The sequence below is a fragment of the Erigeron canadensis genome, chromosome 9, assembly GCF_010389155.1.
Source record: "Erigeron canadensis isolate Cc75 chromosome 9, C_canadensis_v1, whole genome shotgun sequence".
Taxonomy (NCBI): Eukaryota; Viridiplantae; Streptophyta; class Magnoliopsida; order Asterales; family Asteraceae; genus Erigeron; species Erigeron canadensis.
The window spans coordinates 8,215,411-8,234,231 of NC_057769.1; the positions used below are offsets into that span (position 1 = coordinate 8,215,411).

The window sequence follows — 18,821 nt, forward strand, 5'->3', positions numbered from 1 at the left end:
ATTTCTTTATCTCATCAATATGACCATACACATTTTACTCAAAAATCATTATTTTCATCTTCTCATAATCACTTCTATATAGTCATATTCCATTATTACTCAAAATCTTCATTTTCTAACTTTGGCCATAAAAATCACTAAAAACACTTTTATCAAAATATTCATGCAACCACATGTCAATATGCTCCATAAAAAGCAAGAATTTAGAAAATCATTACAACATAGCTATCTCACTTAAAAAATCCCAATTTAACAATTTTCATGAATCCTAGCTTGATTTTAAGTAAATAACTCATTTTAAGAAAAATCCTCAATTTTTATCAATTCAAGAACCCTAAATTGAAATTAATCTAAATGACCTATTTCATCAAAACCCCAAATTACTTACTTGTAAGAACCCTAATTTAATTATAATAGAATAAAAATTATACCTTTGAGCAATAACAATTAGAATGTAAGAATTACAAATCTCCTTCTTCCCCTTTCTTGTCGTTTTCAACATATACACACATATGCATGACACCATCTCCCAATTTTAACTTGATAGAACTTTTGGATGTTATTATTACGATATTCAGTCAATATTAAACCCTAAATTTAATTGATAAGAAGATAGGTAGAAAAATTATTATTATTATTATGAATTTCTTTAAGTTAGGTGGAGAAGAATCGCATCAATTGTTAAAGGAAGAATTTAGAAGAAATGATTTGAAAGAAAAAAAAGAAGAAGGTTGGTGAAGTGAAATATGATTTCATAAAGGAGTAAAATGGCTGGCATGTTCTCCTTATGCCACGCCTCCCTAATTTTTAAGTGAGAATTTTATCCGCTATCCGATAAAGTTTCAACTAAATTAACCCCGTATATAAAAATAAAATACTAGGAAACTATTTTAATGTTAAAACTATAATAAAGTTTAATTTTCAATGGCTCAATAAAATTTAGGATGTACATTTTTGTTACGAGTATTATTATTATTATTACAAGTAGTAGAATCTGTTCTTTAGATCTTTGCCTAGAAAAATGGGAGTGAAATGAAAGGAGCAGTGGTCAAATGTGAGTACAATGGTGATTGAAAGCTAAAATGGCGGAAGTGGTGGTGGTTGAAGGGTATAACGGGGGTGGTTGATAGTTGTCAGTAGGAGATTATCGGAGGTTGCAATGGTTCCGACACTGGTTGCTATAGTGGCTTCGATAACCCGATTGAAAACTCTTTTTTTCCCTTTATCATTTACTCATTTATATATTCCCCCATCCTCCTTTATCTATAATCTATTTGATTGTCATTACTTGGGGATCTGGGGGTGTCGTACAGATTTAAGAAAGATGTTGTTTTTATGGTTGTGTTGTTTATTGATGATGAGAGGCAAATTAATTTTGCATATGGAACTTTGTGAGTGATTATATGGTTGTAAGGCTTATCCTGATTTGTGTATGTATATTGTTCGGGCATTGACCAATTAGACGGATTTTGGTGGTGGTGGTGGCCTGAAGAAGAATAAGGACTAGGAGGTGGAGGAAGATGAAGGTGGTTTTCTTATATAAATGGACCAAAATGCTCTCTTGTGATATGCACGTGAGAGATTTAACGGCCAGATTTAAAAAAAGTTAATGTCAGGGGCTTCTAACAATAAAAACAAAAAAAGCAAAAACCAGTTGCAATGAAAAAAAATATAAGAAGCAAAATACGAATATAACAAACCACTAGGACCATTTGTGATATTTTCTCCCTATTCAATTTGCGTCACAGCATATTCCCCTTAATAATTTCTATATTTAAATTAGGGCTCAAATCAAATCTATTTCGCCCTAATTTAACAAGCTCTCTCAGATTTCAAAATTCAATCATGGCGACACCCGATGTTTATGTTCAAGGCGAACATCCTCCTTTTGATCATCCCAAAGGTCCAACCCCCAAATTTTGCCCTAATTTCGGCCCTCATTTTTTATTTTTAAAAATATAGTTAATTTAATTGAATTGTGATTTTTTGTGTTTGTGTGCAGGGGATGCAAAATCACGAGGATTTGCCCTTGAGAAAAAAATTGAATATCTTGAGAGCTTGAATGACAAAGTAATTTTCATTTATTTATATTTTAATTAAAGTTTTACCTTTCTTTGTATTTGTTGTTATTATTATTGTGATTATTTTTCATAAAGTTTGTAACTTTTTGGGCGTGAGATGTTTTGATCCTATGTAATGGGAAAAATATATGATCTTGTATAAATAAGGCGTTATTCTGGATTTTGCGTATTTTAAAGTGTTTATCTGTATAAAAAAGATTTCAACTTGCTTATTGAAGAGTGCTTATTCCTTGTAAAATAGAGTAGTAACCAAATAAGCCGTTTTCTCGGGAGATTTTTTTTGTTATTGCTTAACTGTTGTAGAAATAAGGATTAAGCCGATAAGCTTTTAAATAAGCATTCATAAACATAGCCTCTAAAATGCATTTTGGTTAGTGTATTTGGAAATGTATCTCTATATATAGTCCGAAATCTATAATGTGTCCAACTTTTAATGTTATTATTATGTAGTGTAATTCTAAGTTTGAATCTTTCAAATATTGTCATTGTATGTATTTGATGCTATGTTTGATGATGTGGCAACTTATATGGATGCCCTGTCAAAAATTATACCACCACTGGATACATAGCAATTTTTGAAAGTTGATTACAGATGATAGAAATATCCTAAGTTGGATGGATGTGATAGACTTTGGTCTGAAGATGATACATCCTCAAACACCAATTATAATAAATTAATAATATCTAGTGATAGATATTGGTTCTGTAAGTAAGCTTTTTCTAATTAATATCATCCTCATACGGAACTTGCAGTTTTGATCTTGTTGCGAATTAGAGAATCACTACTTGGTAGATACTTCTTGCTTAAGTGTTTTGGTTAGTGTCATTCATTTCTTGTCGTATTTATTGTAACTTTATCGGGGTGTCATGAATCACATACCGTATGTAGTATCTTGTGTCTGTAGATCTCCTTTGTTGCTATCAACATAATATTTCTTTAGTTTGCGTATCATTTAGTATCTTTTTTCTCTCTGCTTTGGATTGCATATAACTTTTATTAGTTTCGTGATTGTTCTGGTAGGTGCATTTCTGCATCCCTGTTACTGAAATTATGTGGTTGACACTCATTAAATTCTTTCCAGGTTAGCAACAGACGAGCACGTAGATGGATTAATGATCGCATACTGTTGGAGCTTGTACCCCGTCTGACTGGAGATGAGATTAGGGGTTTGTTTGCTCCACCACCGTGGGGTAAGGCACTTTTATATATGTTAAGTTTGGGTGATGGCTACTTGTATTGTTTTTATTCTTGCAGTAGATTATAAAGCACATGCACTTAATGTATGAACGCTTTTATTCAATAAATTCAGCTATTGTACTTGAGGAAATGAAACTTACTTCTTTTTTTAATGAAATCAATGAATAGATAAACGGAATCTTCGAATGTAGATGAATGTTTTGGGGTTTTCCTTAAAACAACAATAAGTCCAATGAATTGAAGATTTTAAACTTCAAATTTATGACATTATTAGATGCCAAAAGGAAGCTCAAACCTCAGGCATAACAAAGTCAGTACTGTATGTGGGTGATTAATTGGAAATGTCAGGTTTGAATGAGTTGTATATGCACATTAGGGTAGATATGAATGCATGTAATATACAATATTGTATATATTCTTTGGTTGATCTCATGCCATACCCTTTATTTGTATACGTGGTAACAATGTAACATCATATATAGTTGATTGGAGATCCATTTTACAGGTGATGAGGCGCAACCGTCAGCATTTAGCATGACAAACGTGGTGGAGTGGGACAAGTTTAGGAATATAGACATGGATAAAGAGGTTTTACACGGCTTTTCTTATATTCAAGTTTTCTTTCCAAAATTTGCATCTTAGGCAAAGCTAAGGATTTTTACTCATGTTTCTATTGACAATATGCAAATATACTGCTTTTGAATTCAACTTTGCCCCCTATCTTTCGTACTGCCTTGATTTGGTAGGTAAGCTTGAATAAGTCTGTAATATCAGCAAGAACAATATGCTACTATGTTTGCTCTTATTTGCCTTTCGTCATGATATGGCCTTTTTTTGGTAACTTGTAGAAAAAAATTCATGGGTTGAAATAGTATTGTCAGGATGGCCTTGGCTGAAACATGTTATCAATAAATATTTTCTTTTTTATTTGTAAATAAATGATGCGTTAAATATGACTATAAAAAGTATGCTATCATTCTAGTAGCATAGTTTTCTTCAGTAAAATTATTAAATAGAGTTGTATCGTAAATAAGTGTACTTTGTCTATCTGTCAGCCCGTTAACCCAGTTACCTTTTTAAGTTTTTTTTATTTAAAATTTCACCATATGAAAATAATTGCCCACCAGACGAAAACACACATTCTAAGGTAGTATGAAATTGCAGGTTCTAATTAATTGTCATAGTGCGTCAGTCTTTCAAGCTTTTGTTATCTCTGGTAGGCTGTTGCAGTGGAGGCCCTCAAGGGTTCCTCATCAAAGAAGAAAAGTCGTGGGGACGCTGATAAGATAGCTGCATTGACTGCATGGCACAGGGTTGACTGCAGAACTAGAGAGGCATTTCGCCGAAGCTTCCTTCCGGAACTTGTCAATGGTTATGAGGTATTTTATGCTTCTCTCCTGCTATAAATATGTTGTTTTTTTATTTTTTCAACTGAAATGCACTTCAACAATGACACAACAAAAGAATATTGAAGACCCAAATAAATATCACTGGTCTTTCATATGACTAAAAGTGAAAAGTATTCCAAGTAAAGCATGTTATAAGTTTGTATTTACAGTTTTCATTAGATATATCATATAAGGAGTAAAAAAGCAACATCTAGTGAAACACAAATTTGTTGTGGCCCCCCTTAGAGTGTTTTTGTCTCCATCTCCACATAACGTTTTTATAAATATAATTTACAGGAGAACATACGAGCTTTTGTCTCAGAGGCTGCTGGAGAGGAGGTTCTTGTGCTATATGTGCAAGACCCTTTCCATAGGTTGTTACTGCACGGTGTTTGTGAGGTAAGATCCATATCTACTTCAAACTTGTTTAATTAACAGTGAGTTTGTTTCCAATTTTTGTCTTTAATATATTCAAAATAGTTGATATGAAAACTCAAATCTTTTGAAGAACTTTTTGAATGGTAACTTAGACTTTGGGTGTATGTGCTTTTCAAATAATCTGGTTGTTACGGCGTGGTGTGATTGGTGTCATAATAATCAGTTTCAAATGTTCTGATAAACAGAATCTGCTTCTGCTTATCAGATTAAATTGGCCAAATAATCAGTTTTGGATGACGAGTTTTATTCCCAACTGCAACAAAATTGATAATAAACTTGAAATGAAAACCAAGTTACCCACCCTGTCTTTATATCTAAATTTATTAACTTTACTCCCATCTCACAAAATGTCTCCTTTATGCACAAAAATGTGTTTCCTTGGGGATGTATGTATTACTTTCTTGAAATAAGTAAAATCTGCCAAGGGGCATCTGATCATCTAATCACAACTACAAACAGTAGAAGCACATCACAAACTTTGCTTGATTTAACTTATTTACCATCATTTCAAAACGCATATATACACATTTTCTAAATCTCCATGTGATTGACAGTTCTACAACTTGGTCTCCACTACGGAGTCGGAGACCAAAGGGACAAAGGTGTTGAAGATGACCAAGATTAAGAAGAAAAAAGTGGGCAACAATGAGCTCCCAACCATCACTCTTTGCCTGTTTATGAAAATGGCAAAAGATGGGTTCTGGTAGGCGCTTAGGCCTTAACTGATTCCGACCCATGTAAATAGATAGCTTAAGTTTGTACCATTTTAAATTATACCTGGATGTAACTTTGTATCTGTTTTGCCCACCCCTTGGTAATCTTATGGTGGAAGTGTGAAGGATCTTGGTTCAAGCTTCACTTCAATGCTGTGAAGTGTGAATGCTCATCTTCCCTGTATATTGCTGTTAAATGGGTGGGTGTCGTCATCCTTTGTCCAAACTATGTTTTGTAATTTCATTCAATGTTGTAATTATTAATATTAATATCGATAGGGGTCGGGTCTTACAAGATCCTTTGATTTATCTTTGTTGGCTTTAGCCGTTCTGCGAATAATGATACCCTATGTTTTACATGAACCATGTATCAAGCTTGAGGGTTAATATCTCTATTCTCGATTGAATATTTTGAGTTGAGATCTATTTTGCATTTTGTCTATTTACTTGAAACAATTCCAATGTCCAGTAGTCTAGTGGTTGGGAGAATGAATTCATAACTTTGAATCCAGGATCCTAGTCGCGTATACATATCGTATGCAATTATTGAAGAAAAACGCCATTGCATCTGCGCCTGAGAAGCAACTTTACTATCAACTTATCAAGTGTATCAATTGATGGATGTATTTTATCTTATTATGAACTATGTTCTCATTTTGATTTGATTTGATATGGTGCCTACTAGCCGTCACCAAAAACATATGTCATACTCAAATTTGAATAAAAGGCGATAATATTAATAATAATGAGCACGGACTATAAATAGATGCCATATAAACCATAAGATCATCTTATACTTGTGATGAAAATATTAAAGTAAATGGTATGGATATTACTTTCCATCTTATATATACTTTGATTATTTTTTTGAAAAACTATCCATATTTGACTTGATATACACAAAAAAACGAAAAAATATGTTAACGAGTTAAAAAAAAGTTTGAATATTTGACTTGATCTACACAAAAAAACGAAGGAAATATATTAAAGGAGTTAAGAAGTTGAATATATTCCCATATATTGTAAAACAAGTTATATCTGCTAGTTCAAATATAAAAGATGCATTGAAGTTTAAAACATTAGTAGTAGGTGTTGAAAGCTTTATTAAAAAAAAGTTGTAAATACTAATCTGGTGAAAATTGGTAGGCGTTAATAACTACTGGTGTACAACAATGGCAAAGAAGCTCGTCAAGTACTCCATTGCAAGTTCTTTACTATGATACGTGTTTTTTTTATCTTTCCTTTCTTTACATTTTCATACATACACAAACTTATATATATGATTGTAACTATTACTGTAGTTTTTATGATATAAATAGATGAACAAATGAAAGTGCAGGTGGATGCATTCAGTGACACAGCTTTTAAAGGGAATTCAGCAGCAGTGTGTTGGTTAGGTGACATAAAGAAAGATGATAAATGGTTACAATCAGTTGCTTCTGAATTTAATATTGCTATCACTTGTTACTTGTCTCCCATTGTTGATGATAGTCATGGTAATTCGGATCATCCACCTAGGTTCCACCTTAGATGGTTCACTCCTACTGTTGAGGTTGTTATACTAATCTGACCTCCTTTTTTTTTTCTTTATCTGGGTTTAAGGCAACAAAAAAGATGACAACCAAACTTTTCGGTATGTACTTTATGGACCTATAAATCTACCCGAACTTTTAAATTTTGTACAAGTATGGTACTTTTGATAAAATCAATATGACTTTTCCGGAAAATAATTATCTATTTTCCGGGTACATTTTTTCATTAATAATTCTCGGAGTCTGGTCAAAAGTACTGTACATATACAAAATTTGAAAGTTTGGGTATATACAGGTTAATAAGCAGTATATGGTACAACTATGTACAAACCTAAACTTTATGTATATATATTGTATATTATCTCCTTTATATTCATATTGCATATTTTGTTACATAGGTTATCATGTTCATTACGTCTTCTCTAATCATTTCCACTTTTAAATATGTAGGAAAAAAAATACATCTTCCAAAACTGTCCTTGTTTCTTGTATGAATATCAAGACAAGTGAATAATATGGTAGTTTCTCACCGATCAGTCTCATACCCTGCCCTTGATCGGATTGAGTATTGTTGTTGCTGTTAATTGATGTTTCTCACCGATCAGCGTAAAGTTTGTATCTTCAATGCTACCATGATTTGTTACATTGTGCATCTTGATTCATTTTAAAGACGATGGTAACCAAAGGGCCTTAGGCTAGCTTTTGTTTTTTGCAGTGACCCATAATATCAAGAGTTTGTAGGTTCTTAGTCCCAAGGTGGATAAAATTTGTTATTCGCCATTGAAAATGACTATGGTAGATTGCCAGTTATCATTCCGAGTTTGTATTCACTTTATACAAATATTTATATTAACTTATTATTTTTTTACGATAGGTGAAACTTTGTGGTCATGGAACTTTAGCAGTCACACACTTTCTTTTCGAGTCTGGCTTGGTGAATTCTACCACAATTGAATACTCAACACATTCTGGAAGTGTGACTGTGAAAAAAGTTTCCGCTGGCAATGTAGACTACTCATCAAATGGTGTAGCACAAGACAGCTTCTACATTGAATTGGAATTTCCTGCCGAGCCACTTTATGATCTTGATGATCACGAGGTTTTGGCAATTTCTGATTTATTAAACGGTGTTTCTGTTGTTGAGCTAAAGAAGACATCCAATGACATTTTTGTATGTATTACAGATTCCTATACTATCGCTTATTTTGGTTCAACTGTTTGCTTAAAATTTATATGCCCTTATATTCTTATATATGCTTCTTTAGCTTATGCCTATATTGATTTAATCCTTATTGTCATATATTGTAATGTAGTCATATACCCTCATCTACACAAGCGTACACACTCAGTGCATGCACACAAAAGCACACACACACACACGCACAACCGCACACTCTTGTCAGAGGTCATCCTCTATCCACCGTTTGGGTATGTCACATCCCCCATACCCCGTTCTGGAAGTTATTGTTTTTGTCTGAGTAAAATTTAAGAAAGTTATCTTTTCTTTATTCTTTCTTACAGTTGGTGCTTCCATCAGCAAAAGAAGTTGTGGAATTTAAGCCTCAATTTAGTAAGATCAAAGAAGCCCCGGGAAGAGCTATAATAATTACAGCACTTGCACCTGATGGGTCAGAGTTTGACTTTTATAGTCGTGTCTTTGATCCTAAGATTGGTGTTAATGAGGTAACTATTCTGAATTAATTTTCTTTGCTAAACCACATTTGAAGGACATAATGTAGCTTTTAATAGATGAATCAGTTGATGTTACGCCACAAACTTTTATAGCTGCTCAGATCGACTATTATTTTAGGTAGTCCTCGATTTAAAGTGATTTTTATAAAACATAAGATATAAAAAGCTAGAAATGTATAGGAAACTTAGACCCCAAAGGATGGAATCAGGCCTGGTGCACATTCAAAGCCACAACCAAGGTGGCGGAGTGGTCAGGCGTCCAAATGCTCTCATAAGAGGTCTCATGTTCGAACATCCCTAGGTAAAATATCTTGAAGGTGGCCATGGAAATAGTTCAGAAATGGTCATGAAGATACCCGTTTGGGCCGCTTACATGTGAGTCAAAACTTGTCCTCCCTGGGTAATTGGAACAGGGAAACCCCTACAATTACCTGTTTATGCTCTTACAGTGTTCAATAATTTTCTTTTGCCAAATGTTCAATTAAGTCCTCATTAACTTACCACTCACTGCCACACGTATCATAGAACCTAAGCATAGCGGACTCAATTATTAACCGTCCGAGATTCTATTTGTTTGACTGTGGTTAGTAATAGCAAAGTTGTTTGACTTTTCACTATGTTTATGTCATTTAGGACCCTGTTACCGGGACTGCACATTGCGCCTTAGCATCTTATTGGCATGACAAGTTGGGGAAATGTGATTTTCTTGCATATCAGGTATTCGCTCTCACTCTCTCTGTCTCTCTATTTCCTGAGTGATGGGCAAAAACAAGCATGGCCCGGCCCAGTCCTTTTCCTGTTTTTTCTTTTTGCGTCCAGCCCTTCTATTAGTCTGGCCTTTTACAAAGCATCACCTGTTTTGGTCTGGGATTTAACTAGTGTTTATCAGGCTCTTTAGGCTTCAGTAGAGCAATAGAAATTGATTTGATAATCATGAACGATAACTGGGTATCTTTCCTTATCCTCCCCCACACCAAACTTAAGGTAATACAGTAATAGATACCTCATAAAGTTTAAGCAGAAAATGTTTGACCAAGTGACCTACCTGGTGCTGCCTTTAAATGTTGTAAGTACAAACTAGCAAAACCTGTACATGCAAAACTTTTTAGGAAGTAGAATGATAGAAGCTTATAAGGAGGCAAGGAGCATTGTTCCTTGACCGGGTTGGGCTAGACCAGGTTGTCTTTTGGCCCAGATTTGAACTGGTCATAGAACCATATATTGAACTGAATTAAGGTTGGGCTAGGCAAGGGGAGGTTCCAGGCATTGTAAGGCCAAACTTTTTTTGTACCGTGCTTGTGTCAAGCCTTGGACTGGGCTCGGGATTCACCTGACACAGTCACACAGGCACCATATTACAAGACAGAAAGAACTACATCCTAGCATAAATTGATAAAAACAAATTTAAAAGAAACTATCAATATATTTCATAATGCTCTTCTATGGATCTAACAAATAACAGTACTATATGTGTGACGTTGCTAATCATGGGAGGTTCGTCCAAAAGTTTGAAGTACAAAGTTAACCATAATCCATCCTTAAATCATAATGTATTAGTGTGGGTGCTGCACCCCTTTTTGGACAAAATATTACTCACATTTGATGTTCCTGTATTTTTCAACTGCATTGCCATGTTCCCCATGATAATAAATGTCTTGTTTAACTCCTACATTTGTTCCCCTATATTAGAGTATTTGGCCCATTACGACCTGCATTGCTCACTTATGTTTATTTGTGTATTTTGACTTTACTTAGGCCTCACCTAGAAGTGGCACCTTGCATGTTCATCTTGATAAGAAGAATCAACGAGTACTTCTTCGAGGTAAAGCCACTACAGTCATGGAAGGGTCTCTTTTGGTCTAAGATAAACACACTACAAACCTTAACACCTAAAAGGACGTGTAGTGATCAAGGCTTCGCTTCATATTCATTGGAATGATCAAGCCTTCTCTTTAATTTGTTAAACATAGTGGAAGATCTCCTCGTTACGAAGTGAATCCTTCACGGATTTCCCAAATGTATACATTCAAAAGTTCTTGTTTGGGTTTTTTATATATATTTTTTGCAATAAGGCATTTTAGTTTGATTACTTGATATGGAGTTTGAATTTATGTAATGTAAACCGGTTGAATGCAAAACGTACGTAAGTTTCATAGACCAGAAGTCACGAGTCTCTAAAAAACTAACTCACTTGCGGAAAGCAATGAAGAAATATAAAGTTAGTAATTAATGATGGCAATAGAATTGATTACAACATCGATCTATTGGTAGGTGTAAAGTACGCCTATGCTCATATGATTTTGAAAGGTTCGTTGAGATCCGAGAATTATATAAAGTTGAAGCTGCACAGCAGATTCATGTCGAAAATGGCCAAAAAAAATAAAATATATATATATATATATATATATATATATAGGGAAGACTGTCCTCGACTCCTCGCTAAAACATATTGCTAGGACACCTTCAAATAAAGGACAAAATTTATCCTGCAAGGACAGTTCTCGCGAATGCTAAATACGATTACTGTAGTTTAATACAAAGTATTATTATTTATACGGTATAACAATATAAATACATATATTTATACATTTAAATATATTTATATATAAAAAAATGTATTTTCTGTATTGCGAGGACTGCCCTCCCAATAACTATTTTGTATTTCTTTTTTCTGCTATATTACTTAATAACTGTCCTCCCTAAAAACGATTTTTGTTGTAGTGATATAAGGTAAAAATTAGATTGAGAACACCTCTTTCAAAAGAAAAAAAAATAAAATCTTGAATCACACATTTCTTCCTGTTATTAAAATAAATAAAAAATAATCTAATTCATTTAAAAACTTTGTTGCACTTGGACGAAAAAAATACAAGATCCTTAAAAGTTTATCATGCTTCTATAAAAATACGACTCGATGTATTTTTGACTCATGTGTTTTCGTTTGTTTGTGTGTACTTAAGTTATTTTGTTAAATTTTCCTTGTACATTCGGACATAAGTACACATATCCTAAAGTATCTATATTTATATTATATTATAAAGCAGATTTTCCTTAAATTTTCAACATTGAATTTAAATTTTCAATATTGATTTTAAGTAGTTCTCCAAAATGTTCCTTCTATCTATTCTATATTTACCTAAAATAATTATAATATCATTTCTCTCTCATCAAATCTCAATCAATCATTTTTTTTTTCTCCTCCATAATCATTATATTCTTCTAATTCATTCAAAATCTTTTATCTCAAACACGGTACATTAAAAAATTATAAAAATTATATGAGTGTTCTTAAAATTTCATGCTTTTTCATTAGAGTGGTCATTCGATATGCTTTTGACGAACTTTTAAATCTGAGGACGAAGCCAATACGGCTAAGGGCGAGGCCCGTCATGTAGGTCATACCATCATCGCCATCGCTGTCGATGCCCTTACATCACCACCCCGTTATCACCTCTATTACCGCCGCAACGCGCGGGTACCGTTCTCGTATATTATAAAGCAAAAAGTTTCTGTCTAAATTTTAAGTTTTAACATTTACTTAATCAAATTGTCTCTCTATCAATTTTATATTTAACTAAAATAATTATATTACCCTTACCCTCTTATCAAATGTCAACCCATTATTTTGTTTTCTTTCTCCTTCATAAATCATTTATTCCTCCAATTCATTCAAAATCTTTTATCTCAAAAACCGTATATGGATAAATTATAAAAAGTTATATGGGTGTTCTCAAAATTTCATACTCTTTCATTAAAGATGTCATTCGATATACTTTCGACGAATTTTTAAATCCAAGGGTGTAGCCCATACGGCTAAGGCATTAGCCTATCACACTCTATGATTTATTAGCTCCTATGACCTACACTCTATAACCTATCACCCCAATCATCTCATCGCCGTAACTCGCGGGTACTTGCTCTCGTACTAAAGTAAAGGGTGAAACCGGAAAACACAGATGTTGACTCTGACTTAAGCGGAGAGTGGTGGGAGTTGGTCTGAAACAACAATCTGTTTAAAAAAAAAAGGGAAACAAAAATGGTGAAGAAGCTGGTCAAATACTCAGTTGTAAGTTCCGTAAACATATATTTATATAAACTGCTTTATAAGTAAATAAAATGAAATGAAAATAAAATATGTGAAAACAAAAACTGTGTCAGGTGGATGCATTTAGTGACGCGGCATTCAAAGGAAACCCAGCAGCAGTGTGTTGGTTAGGCGACGACATAAAGAAAGACGATGAGTGGTTGCAATCAGTTGCTGCTGAATTTAACATCTCAGAAACATGTTATTTGACTCCAATTCTTGTTGCTGGTCAACATTCCGACAATCCTCCTCCTAGGTTCCACCTCAGATGGTTCACTCCTGTTGCCGAGGTTGTTTTCATTTCATATTATATATATATAAATATATATATTATATATAATTTGTTTGAAGATTTTACGTAGTTACAAGTCTACTTGAGAAAGATTTTCATTTAGGATTAGTACTAATATTAAGGGAAAGATAGTATATATTGTGAATGTGAATGAGTATATGTTTCTATATATATGTTTTCGAGTTTTATTTATATGTCCTTGTGTCCTTACAAGAGGTCCGGGGTTTGGACATGTAAACATTTTAGGGGGTTCTAGGAAAGGGTTTGAAAATTGTCACGGGGAATGGGGATATTCCGATTAGGATATTCCGTATCTGTCAATATTTACAGAAAATTTGTTTGAAGTTTTTAATTAGTTACATCGCATGTTTGCTTGAGAAAGACTGAAAGAGTTTCATTTAGGTTTAGTACTGATACTAAGGGTAAATAGTATTATACATTGTGAAAGTGAATTAATGTTTCTATATATTTATTTTAGAGGATATACACGCGTTTGAGATTGTGGTCCGGTTGTCGAATCTCCTTACAAGAGGTCTGAGGTTCGGACATGTAAACATTGCAGGGTTTTAGGGAAGGGTTTGGAAACTGTCATTTGGATACCCCGGTTAGGATGTATACATTTGAGTTAAATAACTCGCCCTCCGTTGGTAACTTGATCTGGAAAAAGCTCATCCTTTTTACCATTTATACGTGTAACTCTCTTTAGATTAAGTTTTCTGGGGAGATTATTTGATTATCTTGGTTTCAAAGCTTAAATTATCAGGAACGTGTGTTTGGTAGATGATGTGTTAAGAGAGAAAACGCATTTTGAAAAAGTTTTTGAGACGAGCTTTTTGCAAACATGATTTTACAGAACCCGTTTTTTAAAATTTTTTTTAATAAAAGCAAGTGACCTTTGGCCCTTTGGGACCTTACCGTATAAGTAGTTGTCAACTTGTCATCATATATAGATTAGTGTGAGCTCAAGTCTCTCTCGAGAAGTCGAAAATTGAGTCATTAGTTTGTTATGAGTTTCGAGAAAAAAGATGATGAAGTAAAACTTTTGACCTCTTTGTTAATTCAAATTTGGTTGTTTTGACGTAATGAGTGTCTCATGTAGAAGCGGAAGTATTTGAAAAAGTTGATTAGAAAACTTTATTCCTGATTTTGGAGAGATATGAATATGCATGTTAGGAGATGAGAGAAGAATAAAGATTTTGTGTAGTAGTATTATTGTATGGTCCTGAATTGGCAGGAAAGTGTTTTGTTTTAGTTACAATTGTTCTGCATCTTTGAGCTGCATAGAACGGGGAATGAATCTAATTACAGGTAAACTAGAAATACTTACAATTTTGAAACACCCATAAGTTCTTAGTTTAAGTTCTTAATTACAGGTAGATCTGATTTGCTTTTGTTGTTTGAATAATGAGATAGAGGGGTTTGGTGTTTTAATGAGTTAGTACGCTATATATTGTTAAGTTGGTTACTTTTCTTAGTTCCATGTTAAAGGACAACATTATATCTTGATTTATCATAAGATGATGCCTGATCATTAATCATGGTTTCTGAAATTGTATATAATTGATATAAAGATATTTGTATTAATGTTAAACTAATCTGTTCTGTCGATAGGTTGAACTTTGCGGTCATGCAACTTTAGCAGCCTCCCACTTTCTTTTCGAGTCTGGCCTGGTGAATGCTAACACAATAGAATTCTCAACCCTTTCTGGAATTTTGACGGCCAAAAAAGTTCCCGCTAGCAAGATCAATGACTCACCAAATGTTGAAAGACCAAACAGTTTCTACATTGAATTGAATTTCCCTGTCGTGCCTGTTTTAGATTTCAATGATCTGGCGATTTCAGAAGTTTCTGAAATACTAAATGGCGTTTCTGTTGTTGATGTAAAGAAGACTGCATCTGATGACATATTTGTAAGTATGGTATTTTTGCTTCTTTGGAAATAAAGAATTGTTATTAGAGTAGTTAAAAGTTATATATTGTGTGTCTTCTTTTATGTAGGTGGTGCTTCCATCAGCAAAAGAAGTTGTGGAGTTTGAACCACAAATTAATAAGATCAAAGAAGCACCAGGCACAGGAATAATAATTACGGCACTTGCACCTAATGGGTCAGGGTTTGACTTTTATAGTCGTTTCTTTGGTCCTAAAATTGGTATTAATGAGGTAACTTATCTGAAATGATTTTCTTTGCTAAAACACATTTGAAGGATACAATGTAGCTTTAATAGATGATGGTACGCCCCAAATGTTTGTAGCATAAAATCGAGTGTAATTTTAGGTAGTCCTTGTAAGATATGAATGCTACATATGTATAGGAAACTTGAACCCCAAATGATGGAATTAGACCTGGTGCACATTCAGAACCACCAAGGTGTCTGAGTGGTTAGGCGTCCAAATGCCTCTTACAAAAGGTCTCATGTTTGAACATCCCTAAGTAAAATATCTTGAAGGTAGCCAGGGAAATAGTTCGGAAATGGTCATGGAGATGCCCCGTTTGGGCTGCATACATCTGAGCTAAAACTTGTCCTCCCTGGATAACTGGAACAGGGGAATCCCTCGGTTTACCCATTTATGCTCCTAAGTTGTTCATAATTTCTTTTTTGCTAGTTGCTCAATTTAGTCCTCACTAACTTACCACTCACCACCACAAGTATCCTAGAAACTAAGAATAGCAGACTCGATCATAAATATTTAGAGCTACCATTCATAAATAATCTGACACAATGATATTAAGAAGTAGAAATCATAACAATTGCCCGTATTTGATTTGCTAGACTGGGGTTAGTAATAACAAATTTGACTATCACTATGTTTATTTCTCTTTTAGGATCCTGTTACTGGATCTGTACATTGCGCCTTAGCATCTTATTGGTATGAGAAGTTGGGGAAATGTGAGTTTCTTGCATATCAGGTATTGTTTCTCACTCTCCCAGTCAGTCAGTCTGTAGCTCTATTTTCTTCTTTCCCACCCACATAAAGAGATGGTAAAGCCAAGCATGGCCCGGCCCGGTCCTATTCCTGTTCTTTTCCCCGGTCCAGCCCTTCTAAAGTCTGGTCTTTTACAAAGCCTGGCTTAGTTTGGTCTGGGATTTAACCAGTGTTTATCAGGCTTTTTAGGCCTACCCCGGTCTCTGTCCGATTTGGCCTGAGCTGATCTTGTTCCTGTCCGTCTTCTAGATTTGTAAAACTTATAACTACTTCTTTCATTTTGTGCTTTGACCAATTACTGAATTTATTAATATTCGAGTTTGACTTTCCTTGTTTAAGAGGCACTAACTGTAGGATACTAGGATATAATAGCGTATCAAAGAAATAAGGAGAAAACTAAATCCAAGAAATGCAGCAACATAATATGTAGTAAAGTAAGATCATATTAACTAGCAAGACCTCTACATGCAAAAATTCATAAGGAGGCAGAATGATAGAAGCTTATAAGAAGCACTGTTCCTTGACCGGGCTGAGGACCAGGTTGGGCTAGACCGGTACGGCTTTTGGCCCAGATTTGAACTAGTCTTAGAACCAGATAATGGACTGATTTAAGGTTGGGACGGGCAAGGTGAGGGTCCGGGCCTTATCAGGGCAGACTTTTTTGGACTGTGCTCGTGTTGGGCCTAGGACTGGGCTCAGGCATTGCCTGATACACACAGATACCATTATTGCGAGACAGAAAGAACTACATTCTATTACAAACTTATAAAAACAAATTTAAAGGAAGCTATCATTATATTTCATAATGCTTTTCGTTGGATATAACAAATAACAATAACAATACCATATATATGACATTGCTAATTTGGGAGGTTCATCCAAAAATTCGAAGTACAAAGTTAACCCATATATTGTGAATCCCAACTATTAAATCATAGTATGGGTGTAAATAACTCCTGCAATTTACCTTAGAAATAGAATAAAGTGAACATTACAAATTCTTGAAGTGTTGGGGCAATTCCAGATTAGGTCCATGGGCCAGAATTTGGGCTGGACACCTGGGTAATTCGATAAAACTATTTTGCTCATGCAAGTGGTCCATTAAGACGCTTTCATGAGCTCGTTGTATGCTCTGCAAACCTTTCTGGTTAAAATTCTACAGTATTTACATTTGATGTCAGTGTATTTGGCCCATGACGAACTGTGTTTTTCTCTTATGTTATTTGTGTGTTTTGACTTTACTTAGGCATCACCTAGAAGTGGCACCTTGCATGTTCATCTTGATAAGAAGAATCAAAGAGTACTTCTTCGAGGTAAAGCCACTACAATCATGGAAGGGTCTCTTTTGGTCTAAAAGATTGATTAGTGTATTTCTTATATTGTATTACATATTGGATATATGTATGTATATTGGAAGTTACTCGTAATTAATATGTCGTTACATGATGATATTGATGATTTGCTCTTTGAAACTGTATGAACTTACTGTCTGTGTTTTTCTAATCACTCTGTTAGGATTGACTCGGAACTTTATTTGTGGAACTTGAACTGCTATAATGAACTAAAATTATCAAACCAAGTAGGAACTCCACATACAAAGTATTACATAGTATTTTTCTCTCTTTCTTGAAATTGTAATACAGTAGTAACTTTAAAAACCTACATCCAAACTTCCCCTCTTGAAGAAATGAGGTGCTCACCAAATCCAAGGAGCATGAGAAAAATATAACCTTAATATATAGAACTATAATAGATTTACTTACCATCACCAACTTGGTTTACTTACCTAATTCCTTACCCGACCACCTTACCCGATTTGGTGACGGCGGTGTACCGGAAGTACCCAACTCAATCCCTACCTGAGTCCCACTTCCTCCACTCTAATACATGTAAAAAGGTTGTTGAAATTTGAATCGTTGAAGAACAAGGATCACATGATACATCCCACCAAGATGGTTGGATATTTCATTTAACTACTCTCAATTGTCATCAAAATGTTGTCGTTTAACCCTTCTTTGTCGTTTTGCATTGTTTATTGATGGCAAAAGGGTGAGTACATGCTAAACGAGGATTAAATAAAAACCACATTAAAAACCTCTACAACACTACAATAAACAAAAGCTAACTAAGAGTGAAAGATGTGATCCACATCACTATTCACTTATCGAGTTATTGGTACAACAAATTGACATTCGCCATTCCGACCCTTTAAGAATAGGCAACTTGGGCTTGCGGCATCTGTTTGGAAAATCTGCATCCCCATCGAGTTAATGACTAAAATGGTGTATTTGGAAAACTTAATTACCAAAATGGTGTATTCTCAAAAGTATTTACCAAAGTGGTGTTCTTTATAAGAAAATATTTATAAAAATGGTGTCTTTGTCTATTTTTTTTAAACTTCTCTTTCTTTTCATCATTTTCAAAATATATTGCAAACGTGATTAGTACAAGCAAAAAAAATATTACATGAGTAAAAC

General features: G+C 34.1%; 2 protein-coding genes across 3 annotated transcripts; both read left to right on the forward strand.

Annotated features, from left to right (window-relative positions):
• Positions 1 to 1,736: 1,736 nt before the first annotated feature.
• Positions 1,737 to 11,110, forward strand: LOC122582329 (uncharacterized isomerase BH0283). 2 transcript variants are annotated; one of them, XM_043754699.1, is made up of 11 exons: positions 1,737 to 1,903; positions 2,003 to 2,070; positions 3,164 to 3,272; positions 3,785 to 3,867; positions 4,500 to 4,658; positions 4,965 to 5,066; positions 7,158 to 7,370; positions 8,225 to 8,521; positions 8,872 to 9,033; positions 9,676 to 9,759; positions 10,798 to 11,110. In XM_043754699.1, the coding sequence occupies exons 1-11, from the start codon at positions 1,846 to 1,848 to the stop codon at positions 10,903 to 10,905; spliced, it is 1,443 nt and encodes a 480-aa protein (XP_043610634.1). In that variant the 5' UTR covers positions 1,737 to 1,845; the 3' UTR covers positions 10,906 to 11,110. The 2 variants fall into 2 exon arrangements, with proteins under 2 accessions (XP_043610634.1, XP_043610633.1); XM_043754698.1 differs by lacking the exons at positions 7,158 to 7,370; positions 8,225 to 8,521; positions 8,872 to 9,033; positions 9,676 to 9,759; positions 10,798 to 11,110 and adding an exon at positions 5,660 to 6,127 and having other exon boundaries at positions 1,761 to 1,903.
• A 1,886-nt stretch (positions 11,111 to 12,996) lies between these two features.
• LOC122581842 (uncharacterized isomerase BH0283-like) lies at positions 12,997 to 17,816 on the forward strand. The gene is made up of 6 exons (XM_043754149.1): positions 12,997 to 13,108; positions 13,201 to 13,416; positions 15,030 to 15,329; positions 15,418 to 15,579; positions 16,244 to 16,327; positions 17,591 to 17,816. The coding sequence occupies exons 1-6, from the start codon at positions 13,079 to 13,081 to the stop codon at positions 17,696 to 17,698; spliced, it is 900 nt and encodes a 299-aa protein (XP_043610084.1). The 5' UTR covers positions 12,997 to 13,078; the 3' UTR covers positions 17,699 to 17,816.
• Positions 17,817 to 18,821: the final 1,005 nt, after the last annotated feature.

Bases quoted from the DNA above. Each gene is read 5' to 3' on its own strand.
- LOC122582329 (XM_043754699.1), top strand. From the start codon at position 1,846: ATGGCGACACCCGATGTTTATGTTCAAGGCGAACATCCTCCTTTTGAT. The intron at 3,273-3,784 runs GTAAGGCACTTT...TCCATTTTACAG, and splicing joins GTTTGCTCCACCACCGTGGG to GTGATGAGGCGCAACCGTCA. The intron at 9,034-9,675 runs GTAACTATTCTG...TATGTCATTTAG, and splicing joins CTAAGATTGGTGTTAATGAG to GACCCTGTTACCGGGACTGC.
- LOC122581842 (XM_043754149.1), top strand. From the start codon at position 13,079: ATGGTGAAGAAGCTGGTCAAATACTCAGTT. The intron at 13,109-13,200 runs GTAAGTTCCGTA...AAACTGTGTCAG, and splicing joins AGCTGGTCAAATACTCAGTT to GTGGATGCATTTAGTGACGC. The intron at 15,330-15,417 runs GTAAGTATGGTA...TCTTTTATGTAG, and splicing joins CTGCATCTGATGACATATTT to GTGGTGCTTCCATCAGCAAA.